The following is a 27,615-nucleotide window of genomic DNA, read 5'->3' as shown; positions in this document are numbered from 1 at the left end:
AATATGACCTTGAGCCTAGAAGCTCCGTATCATTGTTTCATACCCGCCTTCCCAGACACCCAACCAAATGCAAGGCTTATCATCTCCCGCCCTCGCCGCCCACGGTCCCCGATGCTGTATGCGAGAAATCAATGTTGGTCATTAGAATGCGTGTGCTTCGAATACTTCCACGCTGATCCGAGCCAGAAATGCTCCGAACGCAATGCTGTCGTAAAACGTCACCAATATCTAACTTCGTATGAATCAATCGAATCAGAAGACGAAAGTTTTGTTGCTGCGAGGGGGAATCACTGCGTATCGTACACCAGGGTGTCGAGACTGTATAGACTTTTGATGATCCATTCTTAAGGAAAAAAAGGGAGGAAATGCAAAGTTAAACCACCCTGGTAAATGTCGTCTCGACGACTAGACTGCTACCTAATAGTAGCTATTTAGGTTGAGGAACAGGTGAGCGGAAAACCTATTCTCGCTGGCTACCATAGAGATTCTGGTTTTGAGGTCCGTATGGGGATGCCGGCTGTTGATACCCGGAGTACATGTGGTTCGTAGGGCTATACTCGGGAATCTGCTGCTGCGGTACTGTCGCCGACGGGGGTGCAGGATATTGGGTCGGCTGGTAGCCGATAGGTGGCAGTTGTACCTGTCGACTAGTGGTATACGACGACGGTGCCTGTCCTGAATCACCGGCTTGCGGGTCTCCTCCGCCATTCTGAGCTGCGGCGGCGGCGGCAGCGTGACGTTGGCGCTCGGCCTCTTCCGCCGCCTTGCGCTGCTGCTCCTCCTCCTTCTTGCGAGCCTTCCATTCTTTTCGGATCTCCTTAAATTCTATGTGACGAACATAGTTAGCAAAATAACGCCGTACTTTAGCTCTATTTTATAGCAGGGATCACACTGGTCTTGCCTAGCACGAGCTAGGTCATCAACCGGCGTGAGTCCGGCTTAATGCCTAAACCACGCTCTGTTCCCCCACCACTTGACTAGTAATAATCATCTGGTGTTGACTAAAGCGTGCTCTCTTCGCGCACCATTCGTCTTGTGTGTATTGAAAATAATAATAAAAGGGGAAGTATGGGATGATAACGACTTACCTTCGGGAGTTCGCTTCTGTCCATGACTCTGCATTGTTACGTGCGCATTCAAATGATTAAGCGTACCGTATGCCTTTTCGCAGCCATTCCATCCACACTTGTACATACGCTCGATTTCTTCATATCGTCTCCGAGGTCGTTTGTGCTGCTGAGCTCCAGGAATCGGGACGAAGGAGTAGACCTGTTGCGCACCATACTGTCAATGAAATCAGCTACTTCACATAAAAGTATAGGAGAACACGGTTAGTGCCCAACACAATTAGTAAATGCCCAGACAGTGGGCGTATCCCATCCGATCACCGTTCCAGACAATTTTGCACGACACATGTTATTTCTCACCGTATACGAAACATGGAAACCAAAATTCTCAACCTATAAAATGAGAATTACCTACCTGAGCTGGTCGCCCCGGGGCGGCTGCGGATTGCGTGTGAGGGTAGACTGAATGGGGATGCGGCATCTGCCCAGGGGCACCTGGGTGCCCATAGTTTGCCCAATCAGGTCGGGGCTGCGCATACAGACTGCCGGCGCTCTGCGGGTAGTTATGCGACATGTCTGGAGGAGGCGGCGCGTAGGGCGAGTATTGGTTAGGAGGCGCGTACGTAGGGCTAGGTGCCGCGATTGAAGGATCTATGGGTACATCGGTGTCAGATTTGACTTGCTGGGACTGATGGTTGCGCCCATCTTGCATAGGCATGGACGGACTTGTTGGTGTTTGCGCCATACCTCCGCTGCTGCCGCTATGGTTGCTCGCTGGATGGTACTGACGAAGAGTATGTTCTGGAAAAGAACTCGTCGACCTTGCAGATTGCGGATAGGCTCCGTACTCTGAGGTCGGCGTTGCAGACGTAGGATAGCTGTTCCCCCTCGCTTCCTGGGTGCTAGAGTAGTGCGCAGCAGACGTGTGATCTGCGGAAGCTTCAGACTGAGTGTCGCCGTAGGTGCTTGGATAGGGCGAAGGCAAACCTGACTGCGAATATTCGGGTACGCTCCGTTCCATGAAGCCGTCGGCGGCGTCGAGGCGAGATTCCAATGGATTGCTCCCGGACTCTCTTCCCAAGCTTGCGCTCGAAGGTAGCGTAGTAGAAATGCGCGGTCGTCAACGAACGCCTCTTGAGGCTGATGTTTGCTGACACCTAAGGTGCACACGCTACTGCTACCAGGGACGATGGTAAGGTGGACGGACCGGGGAATTAGTGAGCGGCTCGCAACTTCAGGGCAGGGTAGGATGGGACGGTGTCTTGGGTCGATGTTGGTGCTACTCGGTTAAGAGAAGAAAGATAGAGTTGCACCAAGGGGACAGACGAGCTGGCTGCACTGGCGTATTTGTTGGCGGCTGTTTGGTCAAAGACGGGAGGCCGAACCAAAGGAGATAGCGTAGATCTTCCGGTCTTGCCAGGCTCTACAGATGAAATAGTCTGTCGAGGAGATCCACCAACCCACAAGTCAGTATCAGCCACCGAGTTGCGCTGGAGAAGTCAAATCCCAGGTATGGAGCAGCGCTACTAAAGAAGCCTACTAAGAAGCGTGGTCCCCGCCGTCAGCTAGTTTGCGAGAGGGTTGGGGGCCAGGGTTCTTTTTGAGTTCTTCCTTAGATCGCGGGCGCCAAAGGATAGTGTGTATTACACAACAGATTGGCTGCACCCGGGCTGAAGGCAGAGGCCGCGCTTATTATGAGAGGGAGGGAACTTGTCAAGTACTGCTGCTGATGCGCACGATCTAGTGCAGGGTTCGATCTGGTTTGGCCCTTGGATCAAGAACACCACCCCTTGTACTGGCTTGTACCAGGTATCTAAGTATGAACCTCGTGCGGACCTAGCGACCTAGTGGCTTATTTGGGACTGATTCAGGTCTGATGGTCGACCTCTGAGGGTGGAGAGGGAAGATACTTGACTAAAATAGTCTGAAGTAAAATGGGGGAAGTGCTAGATAAAATCAAGCGATCCCCGAAGTCGTCTAGACCGCGAAGACTTTAGCGTGTCTTGTCAGAGGTACCAAGGTTTGCGATTGGTGGCTGGGGCCTTTGCGTAGAGTTTGACCCGGCGCGATGCTAGAGCGATGCTAGATTTTTTCGGAATGTCGAATTACAGAGCCGCTAGAACACCCCCTAGGGTCGGCGAGACTGACTCTTATTATTGTTTCCCTACGTCGCGTAGGATGAGCGTAGACTTTGTATACGGAATAAGTCTAGAAGTGCGGACGGGATCCATATAAAAAAAAATTGCGATATTGCTTTGTTGCGTGGTGCGTGCTCTTCCTTCTGCACGTCTCCCAAAGGTAGGTAAGGTATTTGCGCTGCGCGGTGACAGGGCGTCCGTGTGAATAGTATGTGAAGGGGTATGGGGTATAAGCGCGTTATGTAAATAGGGTATAGTATGTAGATATCAGGGAATAGAGTAATAGGGAATGTAATGGTATGGGGTGTTAGGTAAACTGGCGTCGGCAGCTACTGTAGCGGGAAAACAGAAGCAATGGCAGTTAATACCCAGGTAGCAGTGATAAGTTACCACACACGATCGTCGGCCTAAGGCAGTGACGTGCAGAGAGATAGGTATGGATGATATTTAGTTAGGTAGCGGGCGGTGCCTCGCCAAAGCTGATCAAGCTGGAGAGCTGATCGAACTAGTGACCGTCACGGTTTAGGGGCCCGGTGACGACAGAATTTTGCGTGTTGGTGCGCCAAATCGTAAACTTTAGTCTTGACCCGAGCGATTTCGCGTCCAGACTCAATCAGTTTAGATTGGGCTTAGTGAGGAATTAGTGCCGAGGGGATGGGAGATGGTGAATTTTTATATGCAGAAGGGATGCAAGCTCGAGGCACGACGCTGCAGTGCTGCTTGAACACGCGTGGAGGGATGATTGAATGTACAACTTGATTGCCGAACCAGCATAGAGGAATGCATGTACGATTTGAATGAATGGCTGGTTTGGTAATCTGTAATCTGGTGCTGCTAATAAAGGTTGGGGAAAGAATGGAAGTTTCGGGGAGATTTTTCTGAGTGATGATTTTATTTGATTATTATTTCTATCTGTGTACCTGCTGCTATGTATTTTTTTTTTTAAGGCCCGGGTGGCAGTTGGCCAATGGGAGGTATGGGTCCCGATCGCACTTACCAGCAGGGGCAAACGACAAAACTGGGAGAAGGAGGGATGCGGAAAACGTTTTGTGCCACAAAAGGTAAGCTGGTAAAAATCATTTCCGATACTATGTGAGATTATTAATTTTTGGCTTTTACAATTACCTTTCTTTTTCCTATGATGATTTCATTTTCAAGCCCCTTCCCTTTTTGCCTCTCTTTATTATTAGATTGTATGGCTAATAACCCAAATGATGAAAGAATATAAATTCACCGCCAAACAAAACCTTTCTGCCTCTGCTAAAAACGCCGCCGTATGTATTGAACTGTGTATGGATGCATGTAGGTAGGTATTGAACTCGAACAAAATCCACAATCCAATACCTGCAAAACTCTCTCTCCTTGTTATCTGCCTATGTCCACAGCTTGGTGGATTTCCCTGCTCGTCGAGATACTGTACAGCTGAAATATCAACCCCCCATTTCCCTGTTCCTCGGCCCCTCTCTCTTCTCTCTCTTTCGCCATTGCCTCTCGTCTCTTCCTCGGTTCCTCTTCTTACTCGCGACTCGCGGTCCACAACCATTATCTCGACCTGTACCTACATTACCGGTTCGTCTCATGCTATATTTTACAGAACATAGAGAACATCGTCAAATGCGTTATGCCGAAGTACCTCGGTACATATCGAGAACAATACGAGTTACAATAAGTTGGTAAGGTACGTCCAGTTCCAACCTCGAAAGACGGCATGTACCGAGTACCCCCGTGCTCATAATATTGATGGTTGAAGTTGAGTTCGAAGGTGTACATATAATGTGGGGAGGCTAAAGCGGTGTAGGTACCTTTTGGTACTGTACACCGCGCCCAATGAGACGTGTATACAATGGAGGAGGCGGCGGAACCATCCACAAAAGACCCAACATCCCTGATAAAGCCAGTCGCAGTGCCAATCCTTGACCATCTTCATTAGTCCATAACTGGGAAGGGGAATCCAAGTACCATGGGATTGATATAAAATGTATTCTTGCGTCTTGCGTCTTATGCAAAGTGGATACTGTGGGATACTTGGAACTCTCCGTCTATCCAGCAGTCTACCCAGCATCCCAGGCCCTCCCACGTTCTCTCGCAAATTGTTTTTGAAGCAAATCGTGTGGAGGAGGGTACTTATCTCACCCTAATTTACCTCTCTACGTAACTCGTACCTTAAGTATTATGTAGATGATGGAGTAGACTCCGTACTATGTAGTAGAGCAACGAGAGGGGTCCACGGCCTGTTCTTGTCCAGACCCTGGACCCTAGGGTTTTCTTACCAGAACTCGCCGGGTTTCTATCGAGTTCAAATTCTACATACCCATATCAGTTCTTAATCAGAACTTCAGGCGTGGGAATCCCTGCGTTCCCAAAAGTCAAGAATCGATGCGAACACACATGTTACAATGCATGATGTGAAATCGGATTGCATTAGAGAAACTTTGGCCCACCCTCCCAAGGCTCCAGCAAGAGTCATGATCTGCTGCTAAGGTCTGCTTACTCATTCGTACGTTATACTGTTATTATGTAACCACTTGTCGTTCTGCATTTTTATTACAGAGTGTTATATAGAGCTGGTTAGTCGAGGTGAAAACATGACGTTAAGCATAACTTAGCGCTTCCTTCGTATCTTGAAGCAATGCTTAAGTATACGCGTATTGGCATTCAGTATAGCATAGTATATCATTGTAAGCTCCGAGTTACCAAATATTATAGTATAGGTTTTCCAAGTATCCAAGTAGAGTGTTGTTGCTCTCCTGATGTTATTACTAGATTCGTTCCCTTTGTCAGCCACTCTTCGTTGCCTGCCTAGAAATAGACCTCTTGCCGGCCAGCCTAGGCCAATGCCGCCGGTTTTCTCCCATGACTTATTAATGGGTACTTACGAGCACTGACTCGTGAATATTCCCTGTCATACGTGATACTAATATACCCACAAGTACCGTGCCAAATCGTCACAAGCATAGGTAATATTATGGATTTTTCTCTCATCGAGCTTCGGTGGCTATAATGAATTCAGTAGTTGTAGACGAAGTCGAGAGCTAGGACAGGGGCAAGCCGCGAGCTTCGTCATTACGATAGCATCATCGCGCTACGTACTATGTACTGCGTAATAGAACCCAGCTGCGGGGCCTATGAAAAGAAATGAACGTACGCCTGGATTGAGAGAACCTTCGAATTGGGACCACTTTTGTGGACAGATGCTGGGGCCACAGTACGAGCCCGAGCTTCCCAGCCATTCCGCGATGCTGAGAAGATGAAAGCAGCGGGGATCAGTGAACAGCAAAAATGAATCTTGGTACAGGCACTAGGTAATAAACATATGTTCGGATCCGAGCGGTCGGTCACTGCACGTCTGATTCGCAGGGCCAATTGGCTTATGAGAAAGATACACAATTGTTTGATTCATACGCCTTGATATCAGGTTTGAATTTTCCGAATGATCGAGCAGGCGGGTATATCCCTTCGGCTAGATGGCAAGCCGAAAAGGTCCTTATTACACAACCGCGATTGACCGTGATACAGCACACCCGCTCAGTCATGGATCATTCGCTAGAACTTTATCTCAGCCTTCGAATATCATGTCAACCGTCGCGATATAGGGTATATCAAGACGGCCAGTGTCATCGTAATAGTATCACCAAAATATATTCTAGACTTGCGGCCGTTGAAAACCCGTATGTAGCGAAGCGATGCACACGGGTCTACATGCTCGATTATGAGATGTCCCGAAGGGTGAAGTTATCGAGCATTGGCGGGTTCGCGTGGCATCGAGCGGTGATAATGCGTGCCATTGCCCACCTACCCTTGTCGTCGTCGACAGGGATAGGAGAAAATGGAATGGTGCATGGAACCATGTAAAGAATAGCCCCTGCAACAACAAAATTCGGGCCGTGTCAATTTCCCGTAAGAGACTGTGCCGAGGTAGAAGGGATCTGCGACCGTTCTGGAACCTGAGCTTTTGGGCCGACAACCTCATCATCAGATGGCTTTTTAGCCTTCGAAGCTTGAAGGGTAATATTCTCCGGGTCGTAGCTAGCAGGTACACACGCGAAAGACGCGCCTAGCCTCAAGATTCAACCTTCGATACAACCATTTTTGTAGCCATTATACACGAATATACACACACAGTACTTACACAGAATAAAGTCGATATGATGAAAAATATCCGCAAAAGGATGTGGATATCGTGGCGACCGTGTGTGCACCGAACGAATCCATAAAAATACCGACTGGGCACAGGACTGTGCTCCACGTCTGGAAAACGCCGACCCTTCCCCATTGTGGAACGACCACCTGACTGATGAAAATTGTTTCCCTTAGCGAAGAGATTTCTTTTGCAGCATGTATGTTATTTCAGCTTGACGTATCTTTTTGAATTAGAAAGCCGCTCGCAAATCCCGACGTGGAGGCGGATGATCCACATGGCTGTGAGCTGGCGAGGATTGTAAGAAGTTTTCTGACTTCTTTGACTCGTGATGTGACCAACATTACGTACAGCGCCTAATCGTTAGGAAAGGGACCCGTGTCAATTCTGAAAGATGCCGATGTAGATACCGTAACTCTCATATTTTCGTAAGATAAAACTACCGATCGGAGAGTGCGCGGGGTATGAGATTTATTGATTTTAAGGGGATCCGATTTCGTCGTCTTTAAGAGGTCATTATGAGTTAGATGGCGTTTAATCGTATTTTATACTACGTATATAGATACCTAAGAATAGGTAGTGAGGTTTAGGAACTAGAAGTTATGTCCAGTTTAGCAACATCGAGCATCCCACGCTTACGGTAACTACCCGTAACCAGTAACCCGGCCACGTTACATCCCACATACCAGAGTACATAACGCTGGGGCCTTGGAAACATCGTGTACTCTCATGTATATATATGAAGGAGCGCTCTTTCCGCACGTCGGTATTCGGAGTTTACCAGCCATGTTAGACGTGCAAAACGGCGGAAAGATGGGAGATGAATTCAAGCTCCAGGTCTCCTGCTGCGGCAGTTGCCGCCAACGGAGGACAATTCGATGGCCAGGCATCAATGGTGCCGAGGGTGCCCTTTCTTTCCATGCCCAGCTGCCCCAGACAGGTACACATACATAGTATGGAAAGAACGCCTTAGACTTCAATGTTCGTGTTACCTTGCGCCTAATTCTCCTATCTCCAATCCCCAATCCCCAATCTCCAACCTATATTTCGATATTTTATAATTTACACAGTTGTAAGGCAACTCATACGCGCGATACCCCCTGGCATGGTTCCCCAGAAAGATTTCCCGCTAAGGGCTAAGGTATATGGCAGTACCTTTTTACTGGCGCCGGACAATCGACAGATCTTTGGCGACCCGAAGCTCTGGGATAGACTAAACAAGCGCTGAATCCAAATCCTCCCATGTTTCCATGTTGCCATGTTTCGCAGCTTGGATCGAGGCTAAACAGAGATCATTCATGCCTAGAGCCCAAACTCGCGCGACGACTAAGCCGTATTTCAACGACATGCGACAGTATCGGTCACATATCTCATATCTCACATCGACTTAACTTTTCCCCATCGTCCCCACGACGATGGGATGGGGGGACACAGCCCTGAGACGGGGCACTTGCTTTATCCGCACGCAATGCGCATACCTAGTACACTATTATTCTATTTCCCATAAGCATCCTAACATACCTATATGTATATTGCTCTCCACTATCTTGCACACCGCCATCCTTCGCCCAACCCAGTGGATGCTACACCATCAACTATATGCACGATTGAATGTCATTCCAAGGCATGTGACATTCGGAAAACGGGAACCTCGATACATGCGCGTTAACATGCGTGTTAATAAGGTACCTACCTAAGGTAGATATATCATATCGAGCTCAGCCCCCTCTCGCATGCTGACTAGATGTTGTAAACCAGGTCTTCCCATGTTCACGCACAATGCCAATGTCGCTGCGGAATCATCTTCGCGGTCTTATAAGAAACGTATTAATACGTCGACCGTCCGTCATTGGCTCGCCAATAACAAATCTGATGCCTTTTTTACCTCACAATATAGGTGGGTGACGGTCGACGTACATGTGTTTATGGCAACTCCCTCCTTCGAGTGCCGCCCGGAAGTGGTTACGGGCATTGTCGGCCGAATCGCTGTACAGGACAGGCCCCTCTCTATGGTATGTACCATATGTACGTCGTTGCACTCCATCCACACTCGTCTGCAGAGCCACCTCAGCCATCGTTCACGTGGATGATTTGCACCCCTGGCCGCCGCCCACAGTGGTCCCCCAGACTTGCCAAGGTCGCCAAATGAGCACGTCCAAGCTGCAGAGTTGCAGTGTGACAATCCCAAGGAACCTGGGCTCGAGGGAGAAGTACATACGTATTGTACATGCTCAGAACAGGGCCTCGACCCTGCAAACTATCCCATTCCGGGCCTAGGGAGAACTCTAGGCTTCTAGAGGCTAGCGGTCGTCTACGGTAGCCTCACGAAGGCCCAGTCGAGCGTCAGGTTTCAGTTAATTCATTGATGTTCCATCCAAACTTACCACTTTCTTCACCTTCATCTCCGCCGTACCGTATGGCATCAGTTTTCTATCCACGGATATTTCCATAGCCTGGGCCGTTTTATCCCACACTCTGTCGCAATGCCTTGTCATTAACATCTGATTGACCTCGGTCGAAGGCTATAATCTTCTCGGCCATATTTCCGCATTTACCGTTTACCATAATGTCCAAGCGGCATCCCCGTTGGGAATCCCAGTCAGACGAACCGATTTTCAGTCCCTCATCCCACACCCCGTCGACACAACCTTCCCTTTTCTAAACAATCTTCTTCCTACGAGCTACGCCGTACAGACGTAAAACTGTTACCCTTCCCAAATATGAGCTAGTCCGCCGATTCTTACGTGCATACACCACTATGGTTTGTCTCCTATTGGTGCCCACTACTTTGGCTAGTACTTCTACAATATACCGACAGCATTTTTCCCAAATGACGTGTTGTACATCATACACACTTCGCAGCTTATCGTATTTCTATTATGCCATTGTGATGTTGCTTTTCCTTTTGCCCATTGAACCTTTTTCGGCACTCATTCCTTCGAGATTTTTGGGGCATGGCATGATCTGTTGCTATGCAATGTCTTTCCACCTTCTCTCTGGGGAGAATTTTACCCTATTCGAACGGCACACTTTCAACTATGGCGCACTGCTACATACCCAACATTTATAGCGGCAAATACCTAGTATAGTGCCCATTATTCATCATCGCCGAAGGCGATAAGGGGGACAATGTCGTGATTTAGCTCCCTATCAAGTCACGAATAGGAATGCGTGATAACTCCAAGGTCTGAGTTGGGTAAAGAGATCTCAGATCCATCCAAATCAGTGATCTTACAACTGGGCGCTAGGCACTCATGTCTCTCAATTAGGTACCAATCATTTTGCTTGAGCCCGTGCATCGGGTCACATCACTTTGGGATCTATCTCTTCGGCTATTTTCATTCCCCACAGGGCCAAGTTGATTAGTCTCACCCGTCGCTCTGGTAGCGAACAAAACGAAGCTCTCAAATTCGACGACGGTCAAGCCCACTGGCGCCTAGCGGCAAGCCACGACCTTTGACTGAATTGGAGGTTCAGGGGCGCATGGGCCAGCCATCCAAGTCTCGGGTTAAAGGGATTAATTCCAACCCGAACAACCAGCGGGAGTGGACCCTTTCGGATTATCTTACCGTGCTTACTGATACGATCCCATGTCGTTACATAATTCAATTTCCAACGCACGAATACGAGGGTTGAGAGTCACTCGTACCGTATGTATTTACGAGGGCGCATCATCATCACCGACATACCTATTCAAGCTCAGGAGGAGTCTCAGGGTCCTGCGTCGATTCCGCATGCCTTACATAGCTGGGTCTCGTTAATGTTATGGAGTCGCGTTAGCGCGACTTGGACCTGTGTCTCGCTAACACCGTTCGAGACAGCAGCAAGATCCGGGGCATCGAAGGCTTTAAGCAATAAGCATGTCTTAGTGTTTCAGCCGTAACAGCCTATACCTAGTTGGCAGCTGCGTCGATAACAATAATGGGTGCTTCATTCGTTGAGATCTCTGCCCTGAAGCTCTCTCGAATCTCGAGATTGAATGAATGTCCCTCAAACGGATTAGCGCTCTACCGCGTAAAGCAACCGCCGACCAGAATTGAAATCAAAGGACCCTGATGCCCAGCTGAATGATGCAGTAATTAAATCACCAATAGCTACCTCAAATCACTACCATATCCGTCCTTCAGGCCCGTTTACAATACCTCCATTGCGGATACGTCTGAGGGATAATTTCAACATCGTGATCATACTTACATGTCGGACCCTACTCGCCAATACGCGCGAGTATGGTGTCATGACCTGGCCGAAATCTGTACGAATAAAACACCGATACAACCGCCAATCCAAGAAAGTATCCCGGAAACCCAGACGTATTCAGTCGTACGGCGGCTACGAAGGGAAAAGCTTGCTATTCAGTTGCATAGTAGAATCCTCTTTCTGAAGTGAGCATATTCACAGATGTATTGGGAATATCAGATCGACCGATGTGGAAAGCAGATCTCTAACAACCCTGTTGCCAAGAATGCAGGCGCCGATCACTCTAAACCACGAACCTTTCAGCTGTAGGGATATCGACTGACGACGTGACTGCTAAGACCATTAAATCCTCTAGATAATTGAAAACCCCAGCTGCCACCCACGAACAGCATGTGGACAAGCCCACAGTGGATAACAAATTTCAAGAAAAGCAGGAAATAGCCGGTAGCATTGCAAGGGTAACGACGAGAGTTAAGGGCCCATAGAGCGGTCTCGAACGCCATTGACGTCAACCGCATTCATGCCTTTTTTTAAAATCAATGACTCTACCAGCTCTACCGTATACGTACCCGCGTCGTATCTTTTCCCGGCCTCCAGGAACTTCACCTCCTTAGTGGTTGCGCAGAGCCGGTCCATGGTATGGTACGGAGCACGGAAAACTCCTCAAACACACTCCTGCCAGAAAAGAGGGGCTTTATATGTATCCAATTGCTGTTTTGGTATGAAGAGCTACAGAGGTGTGACAGCGAAGAGCAGGTTGATGACATCTAATTGCCTACTACGGTAGCTAGGTATTTCTCGAAGCCGTCCAGTTTGATACTTGAGTTTTACCTGGGTACTTGTGTCAAGCGGAGACAATCCGATATATCATGCCATCTCTTCTTTGCCATTCCGCCTCTCCCTAGTGCCTTCCGGCCAACCCGCCCGAACTTGACATGTGCACTCCAAATACGTGTGGTTTTCTTTTCTACCCTTTCCCCTTACCTCCGGGTCGCGGGCCTCACCTAGGCCATTGCGGAGAAAATTAGCCGTCTCTAGTCGTAATGGCATCGTACGTAGCTAAGAAAAGAGGAGAAACTTATTCGCCGGGCCGATCAAAGTTTTACAAGTAGCATAAAAGAATCAGATCCCCTATTTTGCGAAGATCCGGCATTAAAAAAAAGGTACTAGGGAAAACCATTTCAGCTCCGTTCCAAATCGTCGCCTCTCCTTTGTTGCCATTCAGCTCTACGACGCCACAGGTTCATGACTGCCAATATTTTGAGTTTTTGATTTTTTATTTGAAAAAAAAAATTTCGTCGGATCCATCTCCCGAACGGGGATGCCGAAGCCGGGATACCATGAAGAGGCAATTGAGAGGCAATCAATCTAAAGAAGCAAAAGACGTACGTCTCCGACAATTTGCAATTGGGGAAATGAATTCCGACCGCAATTCTCTGAATATCGCCCCGTAGGTAAATAGAGGAGTCGTAAAAAAATTTTGCCTTTCCCTCCCTCCCGCTCTCTGTCCCTCTCTCCCTGGCTTGAAACGGACGAGCGGTATGAGTGGCGTGGACGTTCTGTCGAGGTCATATGACGTCTCTCGAGATCTAGGCTGTGCGTCCAACCAGATTCCAGTTGTCAGCTCGTCAATGCTGTGTCACTTCTCTCAGCGCTTTCCAACCCGCAAAGTCGGTCAAAATGATTCCAGGGCGCTTTCTAGATCGCTGTCAAGTAGGGTAGCCCGGGGTAAAACCAATCGTAGAGGGAGGTGTCCATTAGGGTGACTGGATTCACTGTGGCTTGCATATTACAACGAAACTGGGCTTATTCAGGCCAACAATCTGGTGTGTCACTTAGACGACTTTTGTATCGTTTTATTTGACTGGTCATTACGAGATGCCTTCCTTTTTTATTTGTTGTCAATGCCGTGAAAAGCCACATTGTAAGATATTCTGCAGGTGAGATATATGTGACAAGCAACCAACATGGTATGTATGGAGGCAAACAAATCCTTGACCCTTTTTTTTTTTGCCTACCTACTTTCTTCTTCTTGTGCTTATTCTTTTCTGTTTGCTGTTTTTTTTTCGATCTCGTTATTCCCCAGGTTTCCGGAAATCTCTCACCTTCTCGGACATAAACGACGTTGGAAAGTCCAATTGGTCGGGTCAGGCTCTCGAGCATTTTCGCATTGCCGTCCCATATCCGAAGGGGCGGCAAAGGTGTAAGGGAATTTGCTCGGCTAAGAAAAAGCGAGATACGTGACATGCGGGCGTAGTCAGATGAGGCTCTTGGTGAGAGCTTTCGGTTTCAGATGACACGATATGTAAGATTCGAAATCGAAAGACCACGATGAGCACATGCCGGTATGTGTGTATAGTACACGTTAACTGTCACGGGTACGTATAGAAGGTATTTTAGAATGTATTTTGGATGTTTTAGCTTCGGTAGTTTGCGAATAGACTTTGCTTTTTCTAGGTCGAGCTATATTTACTCTCGGGTCGTGCCTAATATCTTAGCAAACTTAATTTACGAGGTACCTTCGTGTATCCAAGATTTAAACCTCACACAGCCGTGAACTTAACTTTAATGCCTTGAGTGCTAAGTAGACTTCAGTTGACTAGCTAACAAATACTGAGCTTACTATTTCTGATATCGCTTGTTTGGAGGTATATTTTATCTGTCAGTTTCAAGATTCATCAGCATCCTTCGTAACAAATTACGCCCATAATCAAATCATTCCAAGGACGACGGAATATTTGTACACTAAGTTCATTTTCCTCTTTGTGCTAGATGTACTAATCTAATTGGGATGCAAATTACGAATCTATCCTATTTACTTTGGTGGCATCTCCCCCCAACTAAGATAGGGGGATAGTGTGGCGCTAATAACGGAAATTTTTGCAATGCCCTAATATTAAATATTGACACTTTTTAACGAACCCTTCATTTTTTGAATAGATCATGTGCCGAGGCCTCAACAATTTATAATCATCGAATCCAAGTATATATATATATTCATGTAAGTGACTATAGGAAACTAATACGGACAACCATTGCTGGCCCAAGATTATAACTTCAAGGCTTTAAATTGCGATAGGCGATCGTGGGTTAGGCAAGCAGATAGTATCTTAAAGCTTTAGGCTTAGTGAAATTATAGAATCGATTATACTAACCCAATTGCTGCTCAATAAAGAACGACTATCATGTATAGGCATAGCTGAGAATTGATATATACATCGCAAATATGTGTGCCTTTGGACCCTCAGACATATTACGGAAATTTAATATGTGCTAATAAATTAGTAGATTATATCGAGTGGGTAGGTATGCAAATAGTCACTAGACTGTGGGAGCTCGATTTCCACTTCCTGGAGGCTAGGCAGTTGTTAGGTACATATTTGATGCTCATGACAAAAACCCGCTCAATACCTACACTCATTTGCAAGACTTGAGTAACCTTTGTGGTCAGAAAGGATGAGGATGGCGTAAATAGAAATTCCGTATCATCTTCTCGTATGTTCATTATATCAAGTTTATCGTTACACCCGGCTAAGCTGACTCGTAAAACCACGCGAGAGTTGGAAAAAAACTTGGCCGCATAACCGAGAGGAATAGTCCCAAAAGGAAGCTCATGGAAAATCGGCCGATATGAAACGCGCTGCTGAATTTACGGCACCTGTCCTTGAAACCTACGTGGAATTTTATGCCTCTGATAGGAATTCGAAAGCCCGAAGACATGACGCCACTATGTCGATAATACTCGACAGCCGGGCGGATACCAGCTAAGGTACCTAAGCGATCGATATCTGTAGCATGCCCCCCCGAGGGATTCGGTCCGCGAGGAGCATGTGAAAAAAAGCTACCTTCTACCTAGAAGCTCTCCCAAGCTAGCGGTCTCGAACGAAGCTAATATATGAAAATTACCGAGAGATCATCACCGTAGTCGTCGATCACTGGGGGATAAATTACATAGCTAAGGAAAGTTCGCCAGCTTCGTTCTACCTATACTATCGGGTCCTCGATCTTCGATGCAATATTACGTATCTTACGTAGGGTAGGCCTATGCAAAGGCATATCACGATAATACCCCATTGCCTAGTTAAGTATGTATTGCGTGCGCGCTCGACCTGAACTACCCGACTAACTAACCCACATCCAGCCTCAGAGCTGCGATGTTATCTCGATCGCTCACCGCGTACGCGTAACCAGCTGAACGAACCCAGCACCCCTTTCATCCTCTCCTCTCCTCTCCTCTCCCCGTTCTTCATCGACCCGCTCCCCCCCAACCCCTAACCTAACAAGTAAACACCCCCGGCCCCGCCGGCTGATACGCCTTACCGCCGTTGTTGTAAATGTTAATCATGAGTCCCGGGTCGGTCGCCTTGTACGCTCCGGGGAAAGAAACGAGTTCGCTGGGCTGCGCGGTGCCCGAGCCGCCGCTGACGCGCACCTGCGCGCACGAGATGTAGAACTGCGCGCCGCCCGCCGCCGACGCCGAGTGCAGCGCCACGTGCTCGATCCGGAACAGGTACTCGCCGTCCGCGAGGCATTGGGGGATGGTGAAGGGGATTTCGGCTTTGCCTATAGGGGGAGGTGAGTATGGTGGTTAGCTAGGTAGGTAGGTAGGCGGATGATGATGGTTTGTAGTCGTGTAGACGTTTAGGGAAATTTTAGAGTTAGAGGTTGAGGTTGAGGTGGAAGTAAATGGAAGGCAGGTAGGTAGGCAAGTAGTAAAAGTGAGCGCAGAGGGAAGAGAAAGGCAATGTAAAAGAAAGGGGAAGCGTACCGTTCGACGGCCATGTGTATTGTCCGCCCGACGTCGTCGGCATATCCTGGTACACCTTGAACCACACGGCTCCAGCGCCGTCGAAGTCCGCGGCCGTCTGGCCCTCGGGCACCTTAGCCATGTAGGCAGAAAGGGCTAATGAACAGTATCGGTATTAGTAACGTAATTCATCTCGGCCTATCCTATATCTTTCCATTTATACGAAGGCTCTGAATCACCAGGCCTTCATATATATAGATATATTACGAGGCAAAATGTAAACGTACTGCAAATAAACACGTTAGTCTTAATACTACCAGCAAAAAACGTCCCTACCCAGCCAAAGACACAAGTGTGAGGTAGGTAAATCTACGTCTTGGCGTAGGTTGTCTCCATACGTACCCTCCGGGGTGGTAGATGTTCGGAGCAGCCACCCAAGTGATCTGCCCTCCGGCCTTGACGTCCGTGGTATCGGGGGCGCCTCCCGGGGCCCTCTCGTAGCACCGGATCGCGTCCGAGTTGACGTCAGTCACGGGGCCGTTGGACTGAAAGTTAGCCGTCTGCCGGACCGAAGACCAATCCGACGTGCCAGCTAGCTTCGGGAAGGTATCTGAGGAAAAAAACCATCATCAGATAAAGTCAAAGTAGATTTTTATGATGCGACGTGATATGAAATGAGATGGCATGATACGACATGACATGAGAGGTAACTTTCATGTAAATGGCGATATTATCATGACATATAAAAAATATAAACATTATAGATGTACGAAGAATCGAATTTACGTACAATGCGGAGCAGCCTGGACGCCGGCCGCGAGAAACGCGAACGTCGTAGTGACTTTCATGATTGTGGAAGCAAACTTTTAAGAAAATAAGATTATATAAGGTCCTTAATAGTTGAAAAAGGCAGCAAGTGGTCGCGAGGAAGACAAAGATAACAAGTCTTACTATAAAGGCCAGCATTCAAAATAGCTACGCCGAGGCGGCTCAAAGTCGAGGAAGGGCGTCATCTTATAGAAACGTCGCCAGGGGGAAACTGTAGAGGCCTAAACCGAGACGGAATATGTCGTTGCGGTTCCCGGGTATGGGGAAGTCATCCCTGTGTTTGCGGGTAAAAAGAAGTCATTATCGGTTATATTGGAAGAGCCACTCAGATGATCACAAAGGAACTCCATGCAGTCTTTCTTGCAGATATAGTCGGCAATACCACCGAAGAAACTGCGCAGATGACGCAACTATCCAAGAATAGAGTCCTAGCTTTGCAAGAGCTGACAAAACATCCGTCCTGGAGGCATCTCCAACGCCTTCGAATTCACCATGGCATTGTGCAACAATCTGTTAACATAGTCCTTGATTCATGCTACCTAGTCTTTGTATTGCCTCCTAATGAGAACAAAACCGACGGATGGGGAAGGGCCTAACTTAACATGGAACCCAAAAGTAGGTCTTATAGAACATCTCTAATCTGTGGGGAGTCAGCAACATACCTTTCTCTTGACCTAGCAGTCGAGAAATGGGCCAGTAGTGTGAAGACCAAGATCAGAAAATGCCCTTGCAAAAAGTTAGGCGGACTTCGTCCACTTTGATACATGTCCTGCGATTTGCGGCTCCTGGCTGGTGGGATGCCATTGACTTGGGCACACGTCGGCCCTGTGAATCTCTGGGTGAAATTAGGAGAAGAACTGTTTTGCGGATCTCAATGAAGAGATGCGTAGACACTTCTCATAGTGTCAATCCGAACGACATCTAAGCATCCGTACCTCTAGACGTAACGCCACCTGTGCATATGTGCAGGGAAGGAAAGAAGAAAATGCAATGTTTCACGGATACCCCACAACCATCATATTATGTATGGATGGTTCCATGCCAAAAACGGAGTCTTGGTGATGAAGAGATTATCACCATCGTCGGTTGTTGATGGGCATGGCGTTAGCACCGCCACCTCTGTCGCCGCCGCCTAATAAAAACATATACGTTAGTATTAATTGATATGGAAAGAGGAGACTAGAACATACCTCGGTGTCCACCTCGACCGTAGCCTCGTCCGCCGAATCGGCCTCCTCCTCCACCACCGCCGTAGCGGGCCATCTCATGTAGTCGGGGATCAATTTGCTGTTTAGCTTCTTGAAGAACCGAGACTAAGTCACGAGCCTGCTTAGAATCTAAAACACGGTGTTAGTTGACGACCATGTAAAACTGGCGGACATGGTAACTTACTGTCAGCAGTAAAGAGAGTAATGGCGGTTCCCTTGGCGCCAGCACGACCAGTTCGGCCGATACGATGGATGTAGTCTTCCGAGTTGTTCGGGTAGTCATAGTTGATCACATGAGTGATGTTGCGCACATCTTCATTACAACTTCAGGTTAGCCAAAGCGAAACAAAAAAGAAATGATCTACATAACAAGTCCCAGCGACGGACGGACGGTGCCTAAGTATATTTTCCGTGCTTTTTCTCCTTAGAGAATGGGGCTGTCTGTTGCATCAACATGCCATTTTGGATGAATTCCAACTGTCCGGTCTGGGTCCTAGGATCTGGGAGTCAGGAGACGGCTTGAAAGATTCAAGAATTGCCAACTCCGCAATTGTACCACGGGGACATGAAGGTACAACAGCGGAATAAGAGTATGGCGCCTCCATTATACTTATTAACCCCAAATTTCCTGGATGGATGAGAACCACGAGACACAATGGGAGATCAGGCAAGTGCGCGCAATCGAGAAAGCCCCTACACATGAGAATAGAGCACAGCGGACATGATATCTCTGCTGGAAGTTGCTACGAAGGGGTGAAGGGGGAGGGGGAAATGCAATCATACCAATACCACGGGAAGCAACGTCTGTGGCAACCATGATAGGACTCTTTCCAGTCTTGAACTGGTCGAGAACCCAGTCGCGTTCGTTCTGTTGTTTGTCGCCATGAATCGCTGGTAATAGGTTAGTCCCATCTCATACTCGGAACAAGACATGTATGAACTTACAAAGTGCGGGCCAACCGTCTTGGCGGAGGAATCGCGTAATCTCGTCTGCTGTTCGTTTAGTACCAACGAAAAGTAGGGCCTTGTTTTCCTTGTCGTCCATGATTTTCTCGAGATGTTTAATCATACGATCACGCTTCTCAGCCTCAGATACAACCTCAACAATTTGGGTAATACGATGGTTAGCAGACAAATCCATCGAACCAATGTTGACCTGGATGAAGTCGGTTTGGAATTCGGCGGCTAAAGCGCGAACTTCCTTGGGCCAGGTTGCAGACCACATGAGCGTCTGACGGTCAGGACGAATTTGACTAATGATCTTACGAATCTGGGGCTCGAAACCCATATCCAACATGCGGTCGGCTTCGTCAAGGACCAGGTAGGTTACTCGGCGAAGGTTGGTCTTGCCACCTTCAAGCATGTCGATCAAACGTCCAGGAGTGGCGATACAAACCTCAACACCTTTAGTCAGATCTCGGATTTGAGGACCACGAGGAACACCGCCGTAAACGCAGGTGTTGCGGATACGAGAGGACTTTCCGAACTTGGTGATCTCTTGCTGAATCTGAACAGCCAGTTCACGCGTCGGGGCAAGAACAAGGACGATAGGGCCATCGCCAGGTGCCAAGAGAGGCTGGGCGTTGATGTGGACAATGGCAGGAAGACAGTAGGTAAGGGTCTTTCCAGAGCCTGTCTCGGCAATACCGACGACGTCACGACCGGAAAGAGCCATTGGCCAACCTTGAGACTGAATGGCAGTGGGAGCGGGAAAACCCTGCGCCTTAACCTCGTCCATCACGTATCGAGGAAAGCCTGCCTCGTCGAAAGTCTCGACAGGCTTGGGAACATTGGTACCAGAGATGGTAATCTGGTGATCTCGGCGAAATCGCTCGACTTCGCTAGCAGGTCGCCGCGCGACGGCGTCATCTTCCTTATAGAAGGACTTCTCGAACTTGGGGAGGCTGCTAAGATCTGGAGATAGACGGGTTAGTTGGATATTAAATGATAGGCATATTAGAGATACTCACCCCAGTCCTGCTTGTGTAGACCAGCTCCGAGGTTGGACATGCGGTCACCGCCGCCGCCTCCACCACCGTAGCCACCTCCGTAGCCCCCACCGTTACCATAGCTGTTGCTGTAAATAAACATGTCAGTAAATGTATGAGAAAATAAGAATGATGTAAAAAAAGGAGGGAAGAGGGAGGATCATAGAATAGCAAGGGATTGAAGAGCAATGCTTACCCATGGCCGTAGTCCTGACGACCGTGACCTTCACCGTGACCACCACCTCCATACTTGTTGTGGCCGTTAGAGTAACCTCCGTGGCCTCCATGGCCGCCGCCGCTACGGGAGCCGTAACCACCGCCGCCGTAAGACATGATGTTTTCGTGTATGTTGAGAGACGACTTTTGAAGGATTCAAAATGGGGGAAATGCTGGTCGCAAATTGATTACACGAGAAAACCTGTCTTCCAAGGGAAGATAATTAATTGAGCGGATGATATACGACGTGAACGCAGCGTGCGATCTGCGTGAAAAAAAGGAGCGGAGAGTGGGAGTAAATGGAATGGGAAGACACGAAATGGAAAGAAAGTCTTGGTGATGAATTTATGAAGACAAGACGAACCCTGATTCAAGTAGAATATTTTTTTTTCTTAGTTTAGATAGGAACGGCAGTCTAGGCCCAACAACGCTAAACACCGCTACCTTGTGATGTGGACCGTGCGGTCGCAATTTTTTTTTTGCCTCGCGTACTAAAGTACCCACCCGAAAGCGGAAAGGCGTGAGAATTAGTACCACGGTACTTAGTTTTTACCCGTAGCTGACAGCTGTCAGCTGAGCACCAACGACTGGCAGCCGGTTGGCCATTCACCATTTTACTCAACAAGCACAAGCAGAAGCACAATATTACTCATCCACTGTTCACCTAGTATTGTGCACCCAACCTCCGTATGAAGACATCCACAGAACACCCGACACCCGAAGCATCTCTTCAGGCTCATACACAAGTACCTAGGTATCTTTTGACGGGTATAATATTTCAAATGCAATCCAACGCAATCGGCCGCAGTGTTATTAAATTGTATCTAACTCCCTCGAAAGGCCATGTCGCTTGGGAAATAGGAATGTCTGGGATTGTCTTGGACGAGAAAGCATGAATACTGAGGTACATAACTTGAACTCCGGGTCAACATATAATAATGTCAGGTCTGTGTTATTTTATTCATGATACATACATGCCCTTCATCATTCATCTATTCGCGTCAGATGCTTGCCTTTTTATTCTATCGTGCACCAATTATATGAACTTCATGACGCGTTAAGCCGACGGGAACATTTCCCAGAACCCGATCTCCATCTGTTACTGTGTCAGTACAAGATAATACCATTGGCTTCAAGTATCTTACCTTAGTGGCGTGGATGAAGATTTTGACAAGCTCTTCTATCCTCGACGGAGACTGTAAGACGGCATTCCTTTCCATCAGATCTATCGACGATATATATGTCAATATTCAGCGGACCTGACTCCATAAGGCGCATGGGATACTCACCAGATCCGGTCTTTACCGCTTGCACATAGTCCTCTGCAACATAGTTCAGGACCCACTTCCAGTATGTATTGCCCTCTGTCTTCGTTCTTGGGTCGTCGTGAAGATATCTCGCGATAGCCCCGTAACCAAGGAGGCAGGGAGCAAGAGCGACCTGAAGACCAAGCCAATCTTCCGACTGCCCAATATCCAGAACGTATCTTGTGTACGCCGTACATGCTAGATATCTAATCAGCAGGGAGGGGGGTAAGAAGGTTGGGTATTACATACCTTGAAGCTCCTCGGTCGCTTCCATCTCCTCTTTCGATATGCCGAATTCCTTGCAATAGTCAACGTGCAGTCTCATCTCGGTATGGATATGCGACACTATTTTTGCCCCCTACAATCAGCGTCAGCTTCGAGTTGCGTTTTTACTAGACGGGTACCGACCGCTGCGATATCCTCCATATTCTTAGACTTGTACGATGCTAGTGCATTTGCCCTGGCGAATTGGACTAAGTACAGGTAGTCTTGTATCAAATAACCCTTAAATGATGCAAGTGGCAGCTCTCCGTTCCCGAGGCCGAGCACGAATGGATGGTTGATAAAACGCTGCCATACCGGCGATACATCAGGCCGCTCGAGGAGATAGTCTATAAAATGCCCACTGCTCGTACTCAGTACAAATACGATTAGACTCAATTAAGTTTGCGGACTTACGGAGAAAAGGGGAGCGTCAAAACCGAATGGAAATGGTTAATCGGACCATTCCCTTTCCCATATCCAGGTGCGGATTTGATGCCAGCCTCGACATATCGACAAGCAGCTCGGACAGATTCCACGGGTTTCAGTCCACTAGAGAGGTTTGAGGCAATGGCAGAAGCCAGCGAGCATCCTGTTCCGTGCGTGTTCTTCGACTCGATATATGGGCTCTCGATTCTCGTAGCCTGGCCTTCTCCGAGCAAGAGATCAACGACGAGTTCCCTTTCTTCAGGGGTCGTAGCTACGGAGCCGTCTTTTTTGAAGGGAACATGCCCGCCTTTGATGAGAATCCACTTAGGTCCTAATTCCAGTACTCCTTGGGCGATCACTTCCAGGTCTTCAACGCTTTGAATGTCGATACTTTCTTTCCCGCCATCGGAGAGCAGGAGTTGGGCCTCGGGAATATTTGGGGTAAGTATGAATGTCCGAGGCAGGAGCAGAGTTCGTAGCTCGTTCACAGCTTTTGAAGGAAGTAATTGAGCGCCAGTAGTCGCGACCATGACCTATCCAGAGTTAAGATTCCAAGAAAGTCTAAGTATAAGCGATATTATTCATTATCCAAGGAGACTTACAGGATCCAATACCAACCTCCCGACTTCATATTCCTTCAATGCTTCTGCAACTATTTCGATGGTACGCGCAGACGCAAGCATCCCTTAAACGGAATCCCGATAAGCCCCTGAACATGGCAGATCAACATGATCTGACCTACCAGTTTTCACGACGCAGGGCTGAATATCCCTGAAAACAGCATCGATCTGCTTCCTTACGAACTCGGGAGGGACGTAATGTATGTCGTCGACTCCCGTCGTATTTTGAGCAGTCAAAGCAGTGGTAGCGGTCATGGCATAGCAGCCATGAGCAGCGATGACTTTCTGGTCGGCCTCCAGGCCGCTGATTAATTTGGCCGAGAGGGGCCGTTAGCGAGTGTTTTGTTTTGTTTTGTTTATTTGTGTCTGGCTGTGTTTGGTCGTGTCTTGGGGTTGACCTAGGGGGGAGATCATGAACTTACGCACCACCGCTGGAATCACTCCCCGCGATAACGAGAATCCTCCTGTTGGCCATGGTACAGCTAGGTGAGAGGGATGGATCTCGGTTGCGACCTACGGCAGTTATACCGAACTTAGCCCTGCCTTATGTTACCTACAAATATAAATCCTAGTTAAAATTGCCTATTAGTGCGATATTTTTTGAGTTCTTAGGTGAAGAAAGTAGCACCCGTTCCGCGGTAGTACCTAGTAGTTTAAGAAGTGGGTCGACGTCATCAGGGTATCATCATCAATTTGCTGCCGAAATACCTAGGCAATTACCTAGGTATTTATATGTACTATATTCTAAGAATTTCATAAATCACTCAACTCTTCAGATGGTTCAGAAACCGGGGGTCATCTTTCTTCTTCCTTTTTTAACATGACAAGACTCGCATACAGTTGCCTTTGGATAAGGCATATTTCAAACAACATGATTCCTGTAGGTCTTTGTAGTAATGGTAAGCGTCTGCGACGTCACTCTGAGTGTCTCGGTGGATATTGATAGGTATCGTAATTCTCACGATCCAATTACAAGTCGGGTATGTCAATGAAAATTCCAAAAATATACCCAGGTACATGTCGGGTTGAAGTTCCTGACTTTCAACACACTCCTTAATCCATTAACTCCAGACCCGCTCTAATACTGGTACAAGAATCGAAAATTGTTCGGTCTGGATTGCGTATCTCCGCCCTATCCCGGCTACCCCCTTTCCCCCTTTCCCGCCTCCGAATTGATGATCATGGCAATATTCATGGTAATCCCCCAGGGTCTTGGAAATTCACCTGGGGATTGAAGCCATCGCCTTCGCACCGTCCAAACAACCATCGTAGCCTTTCCATGTTGTTCCTCAGCTCATCTCTTTCCCCTTCTAGTGCCGCGCATTCGCGTTCCAGAGTTTGGATATGCCGCCGAGCCATGTCGAGAACTTCTGCCTTGCTCACTCTACGGTCAGACAAGTCCATAGCTTCCCCCTCATCCTCGCCCTCGCCAGCCTGCATGGTTTCTGGAAGGGCCTCTAGAAGACTTTCAAAGTGCGCGTTCAGTCTGTTCCGATACTGTTTCTCCACCTGGTTGTGTGTATCTCGACTCTTTTGCTCCTCCACCGTCGCCGGGGGGTTATGGTGTGTATTTTTGCTGGTACGGGACGCACTGCGAAGCCGAGATTTGCTCGAGTTCGATGCCGAAGATGTGCTTCCTGGTGACAGGACTGACTGCTGTCTTGGCTTTTTTGATCGTGAAGAATGCTTGTATTTTCTGTGGCTAGATCCGGTCGATACTGTTGAGACGGGCGGGCTCGTCATAACTGTTCCATAACCTTGCTGGTAAGCGTGGTGGTATGTATCGGTAGTATCAATGGTCCTGGACTCGGGCGCCACGGCCTGGTAATAAGAAAGCCCAAAGGAGTCCGCGGAATGTGTCGTGTATGGTGTCCCGCCGGACGATCCGATATTCATGTCTGTCGGATTATGACTGCCCATAACATAATGCGAATGGCTCGGGGCCGGAGCAGGGGGTAGCGAGTGTCCCTGAATGCCTAAGAGACTCTCGGGAGTCCTGTTGGGTACGATAGTTGGATAAGAACTGTATGAGACATGATGGCCTTCTGGGGATGCCTGTTGGCCCCTGTAATAAGATTCGTCAGACATGAATGTTGATGATAGATGTTCTGATGATACCATCCGGTCGATGAAGTCAGCCGCCACGTTTCGAAGTTCACGTAGTTGAGAGAAGTAGTGTGCCGAGCATCAACACGATGGAATGAAGTCCGGATAGCCTGGTTTTATTTACCGCGTAGTCCTATCACTGGCTCTTTAGGACGTTATCGGAAGCATCCGAATTGCTTATAAAATCGACAAGGCTGCAAGGAATACCAGCAAATCTCCGTAAAAATAGATGGTAGCTGGCCCCCCTTTCGGGCCCTCGGTTTTGGAATATATCTCGTAGGATCTAGATCTGCCAGAAACTTACATGAAGCGGCCCGTGAATAGAGTTATCATAGTCTTGAGCGTTGTACGACATGTTCCACCTAATCTTGGAAGTCGAGTTTATGCTAAGCTTAACCAGTAGGTTGGAGGAGTCGGTAGTAGGGATGGCACTTGAGGCGGTGTCTCTAGTGAATCGGTGTGGAGCTATACCCCGGGAGTGTCCTGGTAGGGCTGATGGTACCTACTCGGTCAAATATTCCTGGATACTTGGCCCTCTCTTTTTAAATAGACAATGGCAAGCAAGCTACAATTGTCATCGTGCTGGTAGGTCCACTGCTATCAGAGTGCCTTGTGACCAACTAATGCCGCAACATGTTCAGCAGCTTAAATGAACCCAAGCATTGACGCCCGGGCTCCGACTTCAGGAGGCATTCGGGAGGTATCGACTTGAGGGTGACTTGCCACGTGCCAGTCGGTAGGGCGCTGAGTAGGGTAGGGCAGCGTTGTGGCTTCTGGGTCTATAAGGCAGAACCGCAACCAAGAAAGATTCGGAACATATGCAACCGCCCGAGAGCAGGCCATCGTCCACCGTGGCTCGGGCCATTTCCGCTAAAATTCGGGTATGTACGACGACGTAGGATTCCAAGGACTGAGGGTTTCTATATAGAGAGCCGGGGCTGTTTCCCGGGGAGCAATTGTTTTGATAGGGATCCTCCTGGGATCTCGAAACGCCCAGATGGTGAAGGTCTTAAGCTATTAGGCTCTACTTGGGTGCCATCGTACTACCTTGGAATCCTTGCTGCTCAATGCATCAAAAAAAGTAGCGCCCAACTGGCTGGGAAAGCCAACACTGTATCTGAAAGGTGTTTCTATTGCGGTTAGCATGACTCTGTCTACCTTGAGCCCAAGGACGACAGAGTCAGATACCCAAGATTAGCTCGAAGCGTATTGCGAGCTTCTTCTGCAACAACTCTTGCATTCTATAGATATAATTATACCCGAGTGGCGTATTCGACCCATGGGCATGCCATAGAAGGTAATATTGTCATCGTCCGTATTGTCTTCTTACATACCAAGCCATGATCCCTTGAATCCGTCACCGCTGCCGGTCCCGAAGGTTGAAACGTAAGTGATAGACCAGAGTCGACGCGGATATAATTAGTTGACAGTTTGATATACATATAGAAACGTCTTTATCGATAACTCGAAACGAAAATCGGGGGAGGAAACGTCGAGTTTGACGGTAAATGTTTACAAGATATTAAGGGTAGGACGTTACACAGCTTCCTCTACTACCACGAAGACCGTGTATGGGATTCCATCGCCTAGTTGATTCTAGGGCTAGAATGAATACCTGGTATTGGGTCGATAAGATCCAAGAGCGGAGAGCAGTTCGTTTAGGTAGTGGTTGCGACTCGGCTCCGGAGGAATGTGCCGCAGATCGTCGATCCAATGAACAGCCTCCCCCAATTAACTGCATTGTCAGCAGTGCACCCTAGAAGATGCATAAGGTTTCAGCGAGAAGGAGCTGCAATGCCGTTTAGGGGGCCTACATCGTTTCTAACCATACAGTGGCAAGAGAGTCTATCCTATTCTCGGTCTGACGTTGGATCCTCCAGCCCCGTTTCATTGGGAATGAATAATTAGAGTCTTGACGAAATAAGGAACCAAGCTGACCAAAGCATGTAAGATATCATCTTGCAATTTGAAGTTTGATTTGTGCCAAGTCGATGGAACTATAGTTGTCGCCAATCTATGTATATGTAGGTAGGTATCTAACTATTTTTACCAAATAGGGGTCAGATAGGGGCTGTCAGTGGCTTCTATCCTTTCGCAAAGAATGCGGCTCTAGAGTATAATCATCAATCCTACTAGGCATATTGAGATTATCCTAATGTAATTTTATATGTTGAGTTGGCTACTAGGTATGTATTCCATGACATAGACTTCGGAAGCTCTTGTGGTGATAGACATAAGTGAGAACAGTTAGTATTGTCGATGCTATTGGTCGCAACCTCCATGCTGGATTGATCAACTCGTTAACCAGCCGGCGTAAAATAGACACACATGGCTTATGTACAGAGTAAGATGGTTAGTTTACGGT

General features: G+C 48.0%; 4 protein-coding genes across 4 annotated transcripts; all 4 read right to left on the bottom strand.

The window, feature by feature from the left end:
- Positions 1-460: 460 nt before the first annotated feature.
- On the bottom strand, positions 461-2,088 carry F4807DRAFT_456788 (uncharacterized protein; the record flags this gene model as incomplete). The annotated part of the gene is made up of 3 exons (XM_048000934.1): positions 461-825; positions 1,089-1,284; positions 1,483-2,088. The coding sequence occupies 3 exons, from the start codon at positions 2,086-2,088 to the stop codon at positions 461-463; spliced, it is 1,167 nt and encodes a 388-aa protein (XP_047857963.1).
- Positions 2,089-15,240: 13,152 nt separating this feature from the next.
- On the bottom strand, positions 15,241-17,250 carry F4807DRAFT_411086 (glycoside hydrolase family 61 protein). The gene is made up of 4 exons (XM_047996672.1): positions 17,078-17,250; positions 16,693-16,897; positions 16,309-16,445; positions 15,241-16,103 (listed from the first exon to the last, which is right to left on the bottom strand). Exons 1-4 carry the CDS (start codon positions 17,133-17,135, stop codon positions 15,817-15,819), a joined length of 687 nt encoding a protein of 228 aa, XP_047857962.1. The 5' UTR covers positions 17,136-17,250; the 3' UTR covers positions 15,241-15,816.
- A 320-nt stretch (positions 17,251-17,570) lies between these two features.
- On the bottom strand, positions 17,571-20,916 carry F4807DRAFT_411078 (P-loop containing nucleoside triphosphate hydrolase protein). The gene is made up of 7 exons (XM_047996671.1): positions 20,508-20,916; positions 20,294-20,400; positions 19,269-20,237; positions 19,107-19,214; positions 18,508-18,636; positions 18,306-18,452; positions 17,571-18,247 (listed from the first exon to the last, which is right to left on the bottom strand). Exons 1-7 carry the CDS (start codon positions 20,642-20,644, stop codon positions 18,189-18,191), a joined length of 1,656 nt encoding a protein of 551 aa, XP_047857961.1. The 5' UTR covers positions 20,645-20,916; the 3' UTR covers positions 17,571-18,188.
- Positions 20,917-21,185: 269 nt separating this feature from the next.
- F4807DRAFT_411061 (Phosphomethylpyrimidine kinase-domain-containing protein) lies at positions 21,186-23,883 on the bottom strand. Its single transcript, XM_047996670.1, has 10 exons — positions 23,567-23,883; positions 23,267-23,448; positions 23,127-23,209; positions 22,513-23,057; positions 22,243-22,459; positions 22,084-22,192; positions 21,817-22,032; positions 21,673-21,752; positions 21,502-21,623; positions 21,186-21,439 (listed from the first exon to the last, which is right to left on the bottom strand). Exons 1-9 carry the CDS (start codon positions 23,617-23,619, stop codon positions 21,585-21,587), a joined length of 1,524 nt encoding a protein of 507 aa, XP_047857960.1. The 5' UTR covers positions 23,620-23,883; the 3' UTR covers positions 21,186-21,439; positions 21,502-21,584.
- Between the last annotated feature and the right edge of the window lie 3,732 nt (positions 23,884-27,615).

Source organism: Annulohypoxylon truncatum, assembly GCF_022578515.1.
Source record: "Annulohypoxylon truncatum strain CBS 140777 unplaced genomic scaffold F4807scaffold_4, whole genome shotgun sequence".
Taxonomy (NCBI): domain Eukaryota; kingdom Fungi; phylum Ascomycota; class Sordariomycetes; order Xylariales; family Hypoxylaceae; genus Annulohypoxylon; species Annulohypoxylon truncatum.
This window is presented reverse-complemented; position numbering and strand designations above follow the sequence as displayed.